The sequence below is a fragment of the Dreissena polymorpha genome, chromosome 6 (genome assembly GCF_020536995.1).
Source record: "Dreissena polymorpha isolate Duluth1 chromosome 6, UMN_Dpol_1.0, whole genome shotgun sequence".
Classification (NCBI taxonomy): Eukaryota; Metazoa; Mollusca; class Bivalvia; order Myida; family Dreissenidae; genus Dreissena; species Dreissena polymorpha.
In genome coordinates, this window is record NC_068360.1 from 12,243,338 (window position 1) to 12,260,559 (window position 17,222).

The window sequence follows — 17,222 nt, forward strand, 5'->3', positions numbered from 1 at the left end:
AATTAAATTACATCCATCGACCTTCTTGGTAAAGAAATCGATTCGTGTTTAGATCCCATCTCACATGGACTAAAAGCCGAACTGAAAATAAACTAAATATCGACGTTATAATTGCAAAATTATAAACGTAAAAATAATGCAACAAATTATTTAGATACACATATGTCCATTAAGGGCGGGCGGGCGGGGTTATCACCCCTTCGTTTAACTTTTTCCATTACTTTTACCTGTCAAATACACCCTCGAATGGCGACTCAATAGATTTGCAAATCATATATACCCAAACACGAAAAACTTGTGCGCTTTCGCGCTTAATCCTAAGCACAAACCCGTGCAATTTTCGCGCTTAACCATTTCCATAATCTCTCTTCTAAATAACATGTATAAAACCATACTATACCGTGTTTATCAAACCGAGAATAATTTCATGCAATAATTAAGTGTTGACTATAAAGTTTTACTAAGAAAGTTACGATATACAATTGAGGGAAAACATGAGTACGATTTTCTAAATATTATACATCTAAGGTACTATTTTGATAACTATGTAATTATTGTTAAAATGACAATATGAAAACAAACACTATTATATGTACGATATGGACTGATACAGGATTCTTGTTCAAAAACACACGTCATGAGTAATATACATGTTCATAACAAAAAGTACAATTCCTAGTACAAAATCCAAACAATCTAAAAAGTCTTAACATGAAAAAAACTAACACACTAAGATAAATCATAAATGAAGGGTGTTTGTCATACCTGTGGATGTTTTTTGTATACTTGTATTACGAAATGTACACATTTAAGTTTAAATAATATGTGTAAAAGAGTTGCCACTGAGAATATAGCAAGTTATGTTACAACAATTTGTAAAACTATTAATTCTTCTGTGTATAATCTTTTCCAATAGACATGACATTTGGACAAAAATAAAGGTTGGTTATGATCAAATTCATTTTCGAAGTAAAGAAAATCCGTGATTAACATCTAGTTAAGTCTTTCTGGTATACGTCTGCAATGTACCAACCGAAGACAAGCTTATTTTCAAGGTCGCGAATTAATACCATACGTGTTAATACTGAATGCTATCGTCATTGTTTCTTAGAAAGTCAAAGTTGTTCAACATATGTCGTTCCCAAACTGGTATATCTAGATACTGTATGACAAATAAAATCGTTTCCATATTAATAACCAGATTTCAACATGTTGTTAAACATTCGCATTGTAGTTGTTTTTTTATTAAATCGTGATAAACTTTTGAAGAAAGGTAGAACACGGTTTCAAACATGTTTTTTTCTTATGAATATTACATTTCATTTCAAGATTGCAAGCAAATAAATATACAATATGAACAATAATACACAAATGTTATGTAAACAGATATTAAACGAAAACAATGCATCACATCTAAGGTTATCTACATTATGCATGTAATTGTGTGTTAAAAAGCATTTAAGAAATACAAAACAATAAGAAAAAAAGAAAAATACATTTTCCAGTGTGTAAAGGCAAGCAAAGATGTATAAATTACATGGTATACATTATGGTAAGTTATTATGAAATTGCCATATAACGACAATTTAATAGCCCGAGCAAGGTCATTTACATGTTACATTTACCAGGGATAAGGGTATTGCGCTTGACCGCCCCCCCCCCCCCTCCCCCCGGTATTCAGTTGTGGAAAGTTAAAACCCGGGATATCAGGGAGTGGTAACTGTTCCCGATGATAGGTACCGCCATGTTATTGCCTAATTAATGCAAGCTGCCAGACGCCTGCTGTTTTGTCTTCGGTTTAATTCTTTGCTCAGTGTGTGTAAGGCTAGCTTGGTATACATGATATTTTGTCAAGCCATTGTATGAAAAAGATGTTGCTTCTTTTAATTGTATTAATTGGTGAATAATTTGTTTCCGCGACCTTTTATTTAGCTCTGTTAAAGCTTCGCTCTATCAATAAGAATACTCTTCTTAACATGAGCTTTTTTCAGTAGAAGCTGACATCTCATCCGCATCAGCTTGTCCTCAGTCGTCATATCATCGCCAATTTTGCGTCATCGGTACCACAGGAGACAACCGTACAACTGCCGTCACGGTCCTTGATGGGCAGGTGTCTATAATCTGTTCCCGGTCGGTCAAAGACACACACGGACAACTAAGGAATAAATACTGTTGTCGCCGGACCCTGTGCGTTAGCTATACGGTCTATCCCGGGCGCTATCATCTTCCCTGAAAATCACGGATCAACATGGCAAATTCCAGGACGTCACAGGACCTACATGAATCACCACTGATGTGCACGGTGACAACACGGTTGACATTATCCATGTTTATCCGTCGGCTGTATGGGACTGGGACTACAGCCATATCTCCTTACATTACGGTCTGATTTATTTTATTAAATACTAATTAGCATTTGCGTACAGTAGTTGTCTTCATTACCTATATAACTAGCATAGAAACCATGTGTATCAGAAGTTATATTTAAAACATAAATAAGTTTCGCATACATACTTGTTGTTTGCAATCATGAATTAACAAAATAGACGAGTTGATATCATTTAAATCTTGCAATTAAAGATGCTTAAAAGGTGCATACGAACGTATTTCATTTATTATACACATCCATTATAATGCGTTATCTAATCATATTAAAGCTTGGGATACCGACAAATTAAAATTACGTCTATCGGATTAGTATTTATATCAGTTTCTGAAAATTAGCACAAGTTTTTAAAAACTCCATGGTCATGAAATGATATCGTCAGAAGGTAAACTGGGTTAACAGGTTAAAAATGTTCCTTCAATAGGTTTGATTTCATCACAGGTAATCGTTCTGTGTACCGGTAGTTTCTATTCTTTGAAAATAGCGTAGTTATTAATACGCCAAATTTCTGAAAATGAAGGTTATCAATTCACATTTGACACCCAAACGTTATTTTATACCTTGGCGAAGTTATTCGTGCTGGGTTATTTGTAACGAAACGCTGTTTGCGAATTAAATTAATAATTAAGGTTATAGAAATTTGTCAACGCGGTTAAAGTAAGTTTTTGTACTTTGTATATAAACGGGCTTAATTGCTTTTGGCAATGAAATTCAAAATTATTTTTTAAAGTGTATGTCTTATTAACAAGATTATCAATTAAAGGTGCATCACACTTATCTGGATAAATAAAGAATGTGTTAATATGTAAAATATAAAAAAAAACATTTTTTTGTTGCTTTTTTGTATGTTTTTAAAAGGAAAATGCAATGATACTATAATGCATTAGATATTGCAATAACACTATTATTGAAGTAATTTCTTCAATAGAAAATTGTGTTACTCCTATGATAACTTTAGTGAAATTCGATAAATATTTTTCAGAAGATTGATCGGATAGCTGTTTTACAATTGAATTATATTATAACATTTGTGTGTTATAACAAAGAGAACGGTTTAGAGACCACATATAGCACAAGATGTCGACGGCTCCAAAAGAGCTTTATTTTGATAACACGTGGGGTACAACAGGATCCAGCATGGAGGCGCATAATTATCAGGAACTCAATAAACCAACTTGCACTGGGCGTTGCCACTTTAAAACGCTAAATTGCCAGGAAGTATTTGATAACGAACAAAGAACAAACAAAAACACAACCGGTTACAAAGATCGTAATGCAGTGAGAGCTAGCAAACTCAGAGCAACTACATGTATTATCTGTACTTCAGTTGCGTTTATTGTTTGCTGTGTCGCAGCTTTAATTGCAATTAGCATGACCATCCGACAGCAGAAGACGATTGAGGAATTGCAGACGACAACTGAAAACCTGCGCAACCGACTTGCGCAGTTGGAAGGAAACGCTAAGCTCTGTCTGCCATGTGCAGAACTATCATTGAGTCCATTTCCGGAAGGCACGCCCGAAGTCGCTGAACTGCTTAAACACTATGACAACGGTCAGCAGATCTGTTGCGCAAAAACGGTTAACCAGACGTCGATATTCCTTAATCTGGTACGTAGACCATAATTTATGCTATTGATTGCAACGACCAAAACTCTTTATATTTTTTCACTGATGTTTGCTTGTGACGCCGTTTCGGCTTTTTATTTACTTCTGCTTCAAAGTTTATAATTTATAAATTTAAAATTTTTATTCGATCATACCATTTGATTTGATTTCTTAGATTATATACAAAAACGTGAATTTTATCGAGCTTATAATTAAATATAAATTTATAACAATCATTTATATTTATTCTGATTTTATATTTGCAGTTTGCAAAAAGGAAGCATCTGGAGAAATGCGCACAAGGTAAAAACAATATTTTGTGCACTGTCAACATGTTTGGCTTTTCATCTTTAAATTCCTTATTAAAGATCAATTGGCGATTCCTATTGACACTCGTTTTCGAGTAAAGATAAGACGGACATAGATTTTGCATGCGCATTAACTGCACTTTTTGCTACAGATGCCATCAATGCAGAGAATCGTCCATCCGGAAATTGTAGCAGTTCTGGTTCCCCGAACATTCCTACTGGCAACGCATTCAGCAACGTGTCTGCGCATATGCTGGCTGGCCCTCAGCATTCTAACCTGTGTAAGTAGCAATCGGATGTATTCTCTTGTTACCGCGTGACCCTATGGGTGCAACATTTGGTGAGTTGCCACTGTGCCACTAGGTTTTTTTTTATACTTAACTGCATATTTTCAGTATTTTGTTTAATTATCAGTCCGAAACGTTACATACGGTTTATTGTTTTATAAAAGATAACTAATTGACTAAATGATATTTTCTTATAGTCATGGAATTTATGTCGCTTGTTTGAACATAATATATGCTTTTTATTTATGACATTTAAAAATGTGTTTAGTAATAGCTCTTGGTATGATCTTTAACTTACAACTGATGCAAACCTGCAAAGAGCAATTTGGTGTGCAATAATTATCAGAAATCAGTCTTATTTTGCCGTTGCGTTTTAGTTGGCTTAATTATGTTTACATCACATTTGACAGTCTGTTACGCAGAATGAAGAAATTTAAATTCAGAAGCCGCAATTGCGCAGATAGCATAGCACGTGTTCTGGACAAATGTGTCTTGTTCTGTGAAAATTGGGCAAAATGCAAAATGCATGTGCGTAAAGGGTCCGCACAGGCTAATCAGGGACGACACTTTCCGCTTTAATGGTATTTTTCGTTTAAAGGAAGTCCCTTTTTACCGAAAATCTAGTTTAAGCGGAAAGTGTCGTTCCTGATTAGCCTGTGCGGAATGCACAGGCTAATCTGGGACGACATTTTACGCACATGCATTAAGCCCAGTTTTCTAAGAACAAGACACATATTATATTATGTCTAGTGACAATAGGTTTATCATATAACCTTAAATTCGAAAATGATTTAATCTTTAACGTAGGTATACACGTGTTCGAGAAAAATGATGGGAAACATTTTGATAATAGTATCTGGTGTTCGTGCGTCTGATGTGCAGCTATCATTTAGCGTACAACTCTTACATTTGTCCACCCTTTTAATTAGGGCCTATCAATACGACATTCGATTGACGTATTATATTTCAGTTGATAATGTACGCACAAATATATATTACACCGCTAGTTTAAATCAGGAAGTAGGCAATTTATAAAAGGCCCGTCTATACTAACGTTTAAAAGATCGGATAAGCTATCAATGGCATACTTGATTGCACAGTTCATTTGGTTGTCATAAGATTAATTGTTAAGTGCATGTACTTAACCCATTCAAAGTCTAATAACGTGAAATTGTATTATGCAATCTTTTACAGATTGAACTTACATTATATTTGTTAAATTGTTAAGTGCAATCAGGTTTAAATCGTGATGTATTAACCTCGTGTATTCACACTGTCAACCTTTAAAATGGTAATAACCTGTATAAATTAAATTGAGTGTTATATTAAATACTCACACATTTACAAACAAACGCAAACGACGTACAAGCAATAGTGTTTTGCACTGAAAGCAACCTTCAGCTGTTTCATATTTCAATTGGCATGTACGTAGACTATATTTTGCTGATGCTTTCGCAGCCTCTGACGGAAGAATCCGGAACTGGAGTGTCGGCCCGGTGGCTCCCGGAACTCACCTTACCAACATCAAGCTCTCCTCGGACAACCACTCCGTCGTCATTGCGGAGTCTGGCCGCTACTTCCTGTACAGCCAGGTCAGCTTCTTAATATACTACAACCCGGAAACGCCGCTTGACTCCCGGAGCGCTGCACAGTCCTTGTTCCACTCCGTCTTTCGATATAACTTCATATACCCGTTAGGCGATGAAGAGCTGTTGCAAAGTGACGTCACACAGTGCTGGGAACAGAAGAAAGACTACGGACGCTACACGAGTTACGTAGGCGCCTCTGTCCAACTGAATAAGGGCGATCTGATCTATGTCAAAGTATCCAAAATCGGATTCCTTTCGAGAGAAGAACCGGGTTTAATATATTTCGGGTTGTTTAAAATTGGTTGAATCATGCTTTGCTATGATTCTTTGTGCATTGCTCAGTAATATTGCACTTTATTAATCATATTTAATAGAGCTTTCATTTATTCGCCGTATCAAATACGTTTACATCCTCATATTGATCTCAATTTTCAGCTGTCGGCATCATATTTAATATTAAATATTGTGAGAAAGAGCAGGGTTGTATTTTAGATTACAAATGGTTTGCGCGCTGCGTTGAAAATGCCCAACAGTAAAAAAAATATTTCCCCCCAAAACAACATCAACAAACGACGTAAGAACTTATTGAATAAGCGCATAATAGTAACAAGGCGACGAGGTCAAATTGCTAAAAAATGCAACGAAATTATTATCTTACAACGTGAGGGTTTACAATTTCCAGAAAGATAAAGAAAATACACATGTGAGTCCAATAAGGTCAATGTTTTGAAACTCAATACGTTCTTGCTGAATTAACGGATTGCATTCCAGCTGTTTTCGGACGTCGTAATCTTGAAATCTTGTTGTACAATTGTACATTTGAAAAAAAAGATCACTTTTGTTTCAGACAACATGTCTTGTCTGGTGATTCAATGAACACTTGTAATTTCAAAAGATGTTTGAAGTAACGTGCAGCGTGCTAAGTGTAAGAGCGCCCATAGGTAGTTTGAATACTGTATAACAAAACGATGTTACATAATTAAAGTATACATCGGGTATATAATACCTTTTACATCATAACAGTTATAGTATTTGTATTAGTTATGCTATTTTATGTTATGGGTTGGATCGAAGAAGTTAACTCAAAGTGTTGTTTGTAATATTTATAATTCAATTGTTGTATATTTAAGAATAGTTCGAATTTTGATTTGTTCGTTTTATGTTTTTGTATTGCGTTCAGTAATATACAGATGTGCTCAAATTGTTATGACATGATAAATGCATGTGTTGAAATAATAACTATATTCTGTTGTTAGTTCATTATTTGAACGCTTTAAATAAATAAACGTTTTATAAACGATATCTTCATTTAGGAACTTATAAGTTTGTTTTGTTAAGAAATAGGCATAACGTATCTGACATAACATATAAATTTTCGCAAAAAACTTTTGTTTTTATCCCTCCAAGGCTTTGCAATCATATGTATATATTACCAAAAATTAAATTTTAGCCGTGTTCAACTTGACACAAAAGTGAGAACAGGCGACCTACCCATATGAATTTCTATACTTTATACAAAGGCACATTCTATTGTAAATAATACAACGATGCCAGTATTTTTTAGACTTCGTTTAAACTTATACAAGAAAACATATAAACACGGCAATGACTATGTACATCCTTAACCCATTTATGTCTAGCGTCTAGAAAAAAGGCCTTGGCAAACAGCGTAGACCCAGATGCGGCGTCTCATCAGGGTCTGCGCTGTTTGCTTAAAGGAATTTCTGTAAGAAATATTCTAAATATAGAAATAAATATCCTAGACATCCCTAATTTTGGAAATGAGTTGATCCAAATTAGAAGGATGGGAGAGTCCACTAGGCATAAATGGGTTAAGTGGGAGTTATCGTCCGTGTGCTCTGCACTATCACTCAAAGCCCTCGATCACAAAATGAAGTTTCATTTGAATACCTTCAACAGTTCTTGAGATATATTCCACACACCTTATTGTATAAGTATACCCATATTAAAAGGAGGAAATATCTTTGTTTATTTTCTACAAAGACTGGACAATTTCGCATAATTTTAAATATCTTTCAGTGAAGCCATCGTTGTTTGATTAACCTCTGTTTAAAAACATTTGATGAGCATGGTGGTACAACATTGTCGCTTTACAATTGACATAATTGTTTGTTTTTTCGTTTTAAAAAATTATATCATGAATGTGTTCAGTAATTTAGAAAATGATATAAATTTATTCCATTCTCGAATCACACGCGGCTTTTTTACTACATACAAAGGGAGAGAATTGACTGAGTGCTAGTCTGCAATAATAATGTTCACAGCTATTATGCTATTACAGTATACATAAATTTAGAGTGTTAAAGTAAATATATAAAATTTGCGGCACAACATTTCAACACATTTTCAAGAGGCATGCCGTAAACTTTTTTTTCAGATGAGTTAGCCTATTAGGAAAGCCCTTAAGTGAGACCAAGAAGTGAAGCTTTTCAGCTTTGTCACATGTTCTTCAGCTATGTAAACTGACAATTTACAAACCTTCAAATACGTATTAGTTATAATATGACACAATAGCAAAACCGTACCACTTACAAAAATGCAATTACATCAAAGACCAAATGCAAACTTAAAGTAGTCCTTACCGATTATTAGCAACATATAGTCAGCCTGTTGGAAACATTTAAATCCAGAGGGCGATAATGCGAGAACGCGAAGGTACGATGACAAGTATGCGACAATACGATGACGACAGTGCGACAATACGATGGCGAGAATGCGAGAACGCGATGGCGAGAACGCGATAGTACGATGACGACAATGCGACAGTGCGATGACGACAGTGCGACAATACGATGGCGACAGTGCGATAGTACGATGGCGACAATGCGAGAGTACGATGACTAGAATGCGACAATACGATGACGACAGTGCGACAATACGATTGCGAGAATGAGATGGCGAGAATGCGAGAAAGCGAGAACGCGAGAGTACGATGACGAGAATGCGACAATACGATGGCGACAGTGCGACAATACGATGGCGAGAATGCGAGAACGCGATGGCGAGAATGCGATGATACGATGGCGACAGTACGATATGACTATCGCATTGTCGCCATCGTACTATCGCCATCGTATTGTCGCACTGTCGCATTTTCGTCATCTTACTATCGCATTCTCGCCATCGCGTTCTCACATTCTCGCCATCGTATTGTCGCACTGTCGTCATCGTATTGTCGCATTCTCGTCATCGTACTCTCGCGTTCTCGCATTATCGCCCTCTGGATTTTAATGTGTTACCACGATGGCCCTTACGGTATTCCGTAGGAAATACCGAACGCAAATGTATTCATGTTTATTTGCCAGAATCATTTTTTTAATTGAATTACACATTTTGATTAAAAAAACAAAACATAAATTTTTGGTCCTTTTCGATACCAAGGCGCTTTAAAAAAATTTGGTCTTTCGTTAAAGCCCACCGCAGGGATTTGAATGAAGAATGAGCTTTATAACGGCAAGAACGTCGAAAATCATATTTTATTCTCGCGATTATTGAGCATTTGTTCTCTAAGCATAAGGCGTTTTAACTGCCGCATTAGCACAACTGCGTTTGAATTCTGCCGACTCTTCACAAGCGATAGTGTACCCGCAAACATCATTCCAAGCGTCCGTCACCCATGAAACGCACTGATATAACACTGTGCAATTATGTCTACCGTATGATTTAAACTGTAATATATTGAACACAGCAATAAACTTTTGATATATTTGTCAAACGCGTCGGGGGAATAAGCCACATAACAATTCAAATAAATTTGATTACCATTTGAAAGAGAAACTTATAACACGTTCCTTACACAATTTTAAAATATATTTTATTAAACACCGGTAAGTTTCTTTCCAACCAATCGATGTCAGTTTTGCATGGAAGAACAATTCCCTAAACCAGGAAGTATAAAGCGCATTCGTTCATAACGTTAGACGTTATGTTGAAGTAGTGCAACCTGTAATTTATTAAAGTGTAATTTGAGGACGTGGGTATACGTGTGGTGCGATTAAATTTTAGTTAACATTTATTTGTGATGCCTGCGCAGTTCATTTTGAAACCTTTTTAACAAACATTGAACGGTATTAAATATATTTGGTATATTTTTTGAAAAATCAAAATACGACTGAATAATCTGTAGATTAGTAGTGTTATTTTGTATACATGTATTGATGTATGTACCTTACTTCAGTTTATTTTCACTTATTATGTGAAGAAAGATTTACATGGCAGAAACATTTATAATTTGGTTAACGCTGTTGAAACATGAATATTTCACATTTGATTGGAGAGAATTACATATATAAATAACAGTGGATGTCAAATTATAATATATTGATGTAACTTTTACAGCTATCACATTAGATGTGAAATTATGCAAACTGTTCTTCACCGTTTATGATCAATTTATATGCATGCTCATTTGTTGTATACTAATTACATCAGCTCACTAGCTCGATAAATAATACGATTGTCTATTTGTTTTCAACTTTAAAGTATTTCTATTTATAAAGTGATTTTGTAAGACTGACTTTTAACAACTTGAATGTGTGTAGCTCGTTACAAAGACGTTTCCTTACCGTTATTTGAATTTGAAATATGGACATTAACATTAGATATATAGAATACGAAAAGCGTTGTTTAAACTCAAAGGAGTTTCGAGTGTTCTTTAAATTAGCTTTGCATTTTACATTTTAAAATACAGGCGGTCCATCTGAAAGCCATATAAAACGCGTGACAACCGCTTGATTTCAACAAGCACTGGAGAGTACTAAAATGTCGACTGCGAGAAAAGGACTGTATGCTGAGTTTGGGCGAACGGAGTCACGAATGGATACGCAATATGAAGAAATCACACCGCCGACTTTGATGGGGAACGGTCACTTTAGAGCTCCAAATTGCCGGGCAGTTTTTTAAGATGAACAAGTACGCAAGAAGAAACATGACGACAAGTGTGAACTAAATTTGATAAGATTGAAGAAAATGACAAAAATAGTTATTATTGTTGCAATTATGTTTGTTAGTTGTGCTGTTGTAGCTTTAACTGCAATAGGCATGAATGTCAGTCAGCAGACGACAATTAAAGAATTGCAGACGACAGCGGAAAATCTGCGCAACAGACTTGCGCAGTTGGAAGAGAACGCTGCGCTGTGTATGCCATGCGCAGAACTTTCACTGGGTCCATATCCGGAAGACACACCGGATGTCGCCCAACTGCTAAAACACGTTAAAAACGGACAACAAATTTGTTGTGCAAAAACTGCTATTTTCCTTAATCTGGTAGGTATATCACATGTTCTGCGTGGATGTCAAAACATGACATAGACTGATTCTAATTATCTTTCAACAAATGTTTGCATCCGCCGCTTCGGTTTTCTATTTTCTAACGCTATATTTTTCTATATTTTCTAATTTTTCTATTTTTCTATATTTTCTGTTTTCTAACCTTTTCAATTTTTTTTTTTGGTAGCAAATGTTCGTTTAAAACTACGGCCAAATCATTTGAATAATTAGCTTATATATGAGAACATGAAATATGTCATACGTTTTATTTAAATTGATGTATCATTGACCTAACTTTTGTTTTCAGTTTGCAAAGAGAAAACAATTAGAAAAATGCGCTCAAGGTACAAGAATACTCTATGCACAGTCTCTATATTTGTTGTTTTATCTTGAAATGCAATATTTAAGTTCGCCATGCAATTCCAAGTGATGTTCATGAACACATCATTTACCAGTCTGCATGTTTACAATTTGCGTTTTGCTTGAACATAGATGCCATAAATGCAGAGAATAGGCTATCCGGAAATTGCAACAGTTCTGGTTCCCCGTACATTCCATCTGGTAACTCGTTCAGCAACGTATCAGCGCACATGCTGGCCGGTCCCAAGCCGACCAACCTGTGTAAGTACATGTAACTATTTTCTTATCTTCTTTTCCATTTTAGGACCCTTGAGTATGTGATCAAACTTTGCATATGACGCAGTAGGGAAGTTTCGTGTTTAAAGTTATAATACTACTTTAGCAGTTAAGTAAAGTACGCAGAAATTAAAGTAATATATATTAATTTGTTTTTTTTTGGTACTTATTCTATACCAAAACTATTGGGATATGGTTTCCCCTTTTATTTATTGTATATTGTTATATAATTTATCAAGAGAATGGCTTTAAATGAATGTCTCGATAATGAACATCCAAATAATGAAAACATTCATATCACGAAGTTAAATTATAAAGTAATAATAAATATAGTAATGCAATAATATTTTTATAAAAATATATTATATTGCGGTTCATTTCTCGATCAAATAAATAATACCAAGATAATATTTGTTTAAACGTTATATCAAGAAACGATATGTAATTTTAGCGGCACCCTTAAAAGGACATGTTCACATGATATCACCAATATTCTTTGTTTTCGGCTTGTCTTGCCTCGTTCAATATGAAGAAGTTTGCATTGATTGGACAGTGTGATTCATAGGAAATAGAAACCCCTCCTTTCAGAAATCGCGCATGAGCACCTAGCATATCATGTGTCCTTCAGCCGTATCATTTTATGTTAAACATTGTTAAATGTAGTATTCGAAAAGCTGTTTCGAGCTTCCATGAATTCTATAGGCTGTATTCGCATTATCGAATCAGGTAACCGATATACTATTTTTAACGTAACCGATCTTAAGTAACCTATTTTTTATTTTTCAAGTAACCAATATACTATTTTTAAAGACATGTCTGCATTTCGATTAATATGATATTTTATGATGTAAATGTTCGACCTTAGTGTATACTGCTGTCTTGAAATGTGTTGTGCATAAAACAGCAATGAAGTAACAACGATACTTTTTATCGTGCAGTTTACTCAATGTGCAAAATTGTAAAAAGCATAGCTGTTCGAATCGGAAAAAATGCTTCGCAGCTCGAGCTTTAAATTATGTACAGCAATATGTTAAAGCCGTTTAGAGCTTTATCTCGATTTTTGAAAATAGAAAAAAGATCATATTACAGTCATTTCGTATCAAATGAATGTTATTCGCGATCAAAAAAACAACAAACTCACAACCATTACACCCACAGGCGTTGAGCGTACACACGACCATGACGTTCTTGTTACTGACAGCGACAGGTTCCGTTTAAAAATACATTCCCGTTTGCATACATCACCCTTATGCTGATATTTATAAGCCTTGGACGGACGTATCCGGAACTGGAGTATCGGATCGGCGGCACCAGGAACTCACTTGACCAACATCCGACTCTCCTCCGACAACCGTTCACTTGTAATCCTGGAGTCCGGTCGTTACTTCCTGTACAGCCAGGTCGGCTTCCTAATATACTACAACCCGGAATTATCGCTAGACCCTCAAAGCCCTGCGCATTCGCTATTTCATTCCGTCTTCCGCTATAACTTCATATACCCGCTAGGCGATGAAGAGTTGTTGCGAAGTGACGTCCATTAGTGCTGGGAACATAAAAATACTACGGCCGTTACACGAGCTACGTCGGTGACTCCGTTCAACTCAATAAAGGCGACCTGGTTATGTTGAAGTATCCAAAACGGATTTTTGTCGAGAGACGAACCGGGTTTAACATATTTCGGTTTGTTCAAAATTGGTTGAAGCACGTTTTGCTATGATGCTCTGTCTGTTGCTAAGTAATATTTTTATAATGACCTGCACACACGTGTTAATGTATAGCTACTGATATTGGCCTAGATTGGACCAATTTATATGTATCATGTATACTTCCTGGTCGTTTTTCATCCAGTTTTAATTTGAAATGTTATTATGTAATAACATCCATCAATCAGATTATGTATTCTACACAGATGGCATTGTACATGTTTAACCGCTTATATCTGTGGGTTGAAGCAATGAATTAGTAAATTAATAATAATAAAATAAATTAAAACGAACAAACACGTCACTTTTGTTTATTAAAATGTCTTATTTTTTAATAAATTAATAATAGGAATTTAAAGGAAATACAGAATGGGGTAAATCAATCCCTATCGCATATGATTAGAGTATAAACGGCAAACTTGCGGTTCGCAAACACATTAAAGCAAGAACAATAGCCTCATGCCCATTTCTTACATGACAATAAAATATAGCTTTCTTTGTGCGTAATATAAGAAAATATTGTAATATACAGCTATGCATATAACACATATATAATTTACCTTGCATCATAACATTTTTGGCAATAGAGAGTGCCTGTTTAATGTAGTTGCTTTACTTGAACATATCCCTTTTTACAAGCACTAGGCCTAATACAGCTACAAGAGTGTGAGACATAGACGGAATGAATACGTTATCATTAGTGATGAAAAACAATTACGTAACTATTTGTCAAGTATTGAGTATTATGACATGACATTGCACACTAATTCATTTCGTAGTTGTTGTTTATTTTCCGCTTATGCTTTTGTGCTTGGTCAGAATGTTTGGAAATAAGTCATATGTACGGAAAGATTGGCTAATTGTTACTTGTCTTTGTTTCCCCCGATTATCAAAACAATTTGAACTGTAAAACTAGTAAAAATATCACCATATGCCTCATTTCAATTTTACGCAGCATGCGAATTGTAACACATTACGACCGCGAAAAGAAGATTTTACTTGAATATAATTCATTTTATTTTCGAAAGAAAATGATCAAAATCCGATGTGGCGGCGATGTCAACATAGATTCTACATCTAGGCCTACACTATCGACGAGTAAACAGACAATTGCAGCGACTGACACTTTATTTGACTTAATATGCCACTCTGGATCAGCAGACGATTTATTTCATAAATCAATCTCTGGGTTAATAGTCGCCATCTTTCGAACTACTTTCAAAAGTACAACAACAACAATAACAGTAGAAGACAATTTTAAAGGGATCTTTTCACGCTTTGGTTAATTGACAAAATTGAAAAAAGTTGTTTCAGATTCGTAAGTTTTCGTTTTAGTTATGGTATTTGTGAGGAAACAGTAATACTGAACATTAACCATGCTATAATATAGCCATTATATGCATCTTTTGACGATTTTAAAACCTAAAAATTATAAAGCGTTGCAACGCGAAACGATTGAATAATTTGGAGAGTTCTGTTTTTGTCGTTAAATTTTGTGAAACTACGAAGATTGCTTATATAAGGTATAAAATACGTTAAGATTGTATACTTGGCGGAATAGCTCAGTAGGCTAAAGCGTTTTTACTTCAGGACTCTGGCAGGACTCCAGGGGTCACTGGTTCGAAACCTGCTCCGGGCAATGTTCTTTTCCTTTTTTTATTTTTTTTCTTGATTTTTTACTGGAGCTTTTACGATCCAATGTTTACATTTATCAATATAAAGCATGTAATGAATAAGTTTAAAAAATGCCAAAATCTGTGAAAAGGCCCCCTTAATTGCGAAAAGTTGAAAAATTGAGTACATGTGTCACGGTTGTTGAGTGGAATAGTGTTATTTTCAACTGTGTACGAAGCATGTGAACTGGTAGTGGAATAACCGAATTGTTGGTGGAAATGGAATTTAGAAATATATATAATAATTCATCATTTTTCATGTCATGATCGTGTAGAATTATCATCAGCATCATTTCTGTGGAACATTGCAATATTCAAAATATAAGTGTTTCATAGCTATGGTGCTTTTGACATAGTTCACTAACCATCAAGACTGAAATGATTCATGCACACAGTCACAGGTAAAGTAAATAATTGAATTTGTGCAGAATGTATATTTTTTACAAATTATTATTTAATTTAACCAATTTATTTTAGATAGATTGCACTGAAACTCAAAGTCTAAAGCTTAGTAAGACACTTAAGCCAGTTTTCTTAGAAGAAACAATACTTGTTCAGAGTATAGCAGGCTCATGCGACCTCTGGTTTATTTATTTGGCCTCGGCCTTTAACCTGGGTCGCTTTGATTTCAGGTGTTTAGCCCCCATATCAACAAGGCTTTCTCGACCCTATCAGGGATTGAAACTAAGTTTTTACACTTGGTTGCCCGAACGGGCAACCATCTTTAGCATTTTGGTTGCCCAGCTAACGTTTAACGAGCCCAGAATCATGTACATGTCGTGTCAGGTGTATAATACTTTCTTACAATTAAATAATAGATAATTAAACAACAACATTGCTTATGGGACACATGTTTAATGCATTTTGTCTTATTATGTGTCTGGTTGAATCATTTCCTAGACCTAAATACATGAATATTATTAAAGAGATAATTGATCTTTGGTTTTAAAATATTTAATTTAACGCTTTAAAAAAGCTAGTCGCCCAGCCGGACTATCAACATTTGAAGTTGAGTTGCCCGGGTCAAAATCTAGTTGCCCCGGGCTCATGGGCAACCACTAATTTTTATCCCTGCCTATATGTACTTATTCATATTGTTAAAAGATTTTGAGAACCCTCGCTCGGTGCCAGTGGGGAGAAAACAGGGACCTTCTTATGAATGCACCAAATATGCCAGCAACACTTTATAATCAATAACTTTATAATTGATGATTCTGTTCTTTTAACTACATTACTAATTTACGAAAACAATGTGATACACATTTTTATGCTCCCAAAGGAGGGCATATAGTGATCGCACTGTCCGTCTGTCTATCCGTCACACTTTGCATTTAGGTTTCGAAAAAATGCTCATAACTTCTATGTCGCTTCAGATGTAACATTCTTATTTGGTATGCATGTGTATATGGACAAGGCCTTCCCATACACACACAAATTTTGACCCCTTTGACATTGAACTTAGAGTCGGCGTTTAGGTTTTGAAAAATGCTCATAACTTCTATCAAAGCGTTTATCAGGGGCGTATGTCATCCTTCGGAGACAGCTATTGTTTTGGTACTGTCCTCTGCACAAACCATGATATATCTGCATATATGCATCCAACCAAATCAGTAAAACTATTTGTCACTTAATTACATTAAACTTATTGCATGTTAACTTTTCAACAAATTATAGGCTTTAATTGGTATTGTGACATTGACAACACTCATGCATGCGACTATACAATTATACAAATATGGAACACAT

At 35.1% G+C, this 17,222-nt stretch overlaps 1 protein-coding gene across 1 annotated transcript in view; it reads left to right on the forward strand.

Moving 5' to 3' along the window:
- The first annotated feature begins 2,951 nt into the window (after positions 1–2,951).
- The window catches only part of LOC127834241 (tumor necrosis factor ligand superfamily member 10-like), a 154,109-nt gene continuing 139,838 nt past the window's right edge, over positions 2,952–17,222 (forward strand). The window contains exons 1-5 of the mRNA XM_052359922.1: positions 2,952–3,043; positions 3,372–3,994; positions 4,258–4,294; positions 4,452–4,580; positions 6,045–6,178. Of these exons, the coding sequence (XP_052215882.1) occupies positions 3,464–3,994; positions 4,258–4,294; positions 4,452–4,580; positions 6,045–6,178 (831 nt within the window). The 5' untranslated portion in view covers positions 2,952–3,043; positions 3,372–3,463. The remainder of the gene's footprint in view (positions 3,044–3,371; positions 3,995–4,257; positions 4,295–4,451; positions 4,581–6,044; positions 6,179–17,222) is intronic.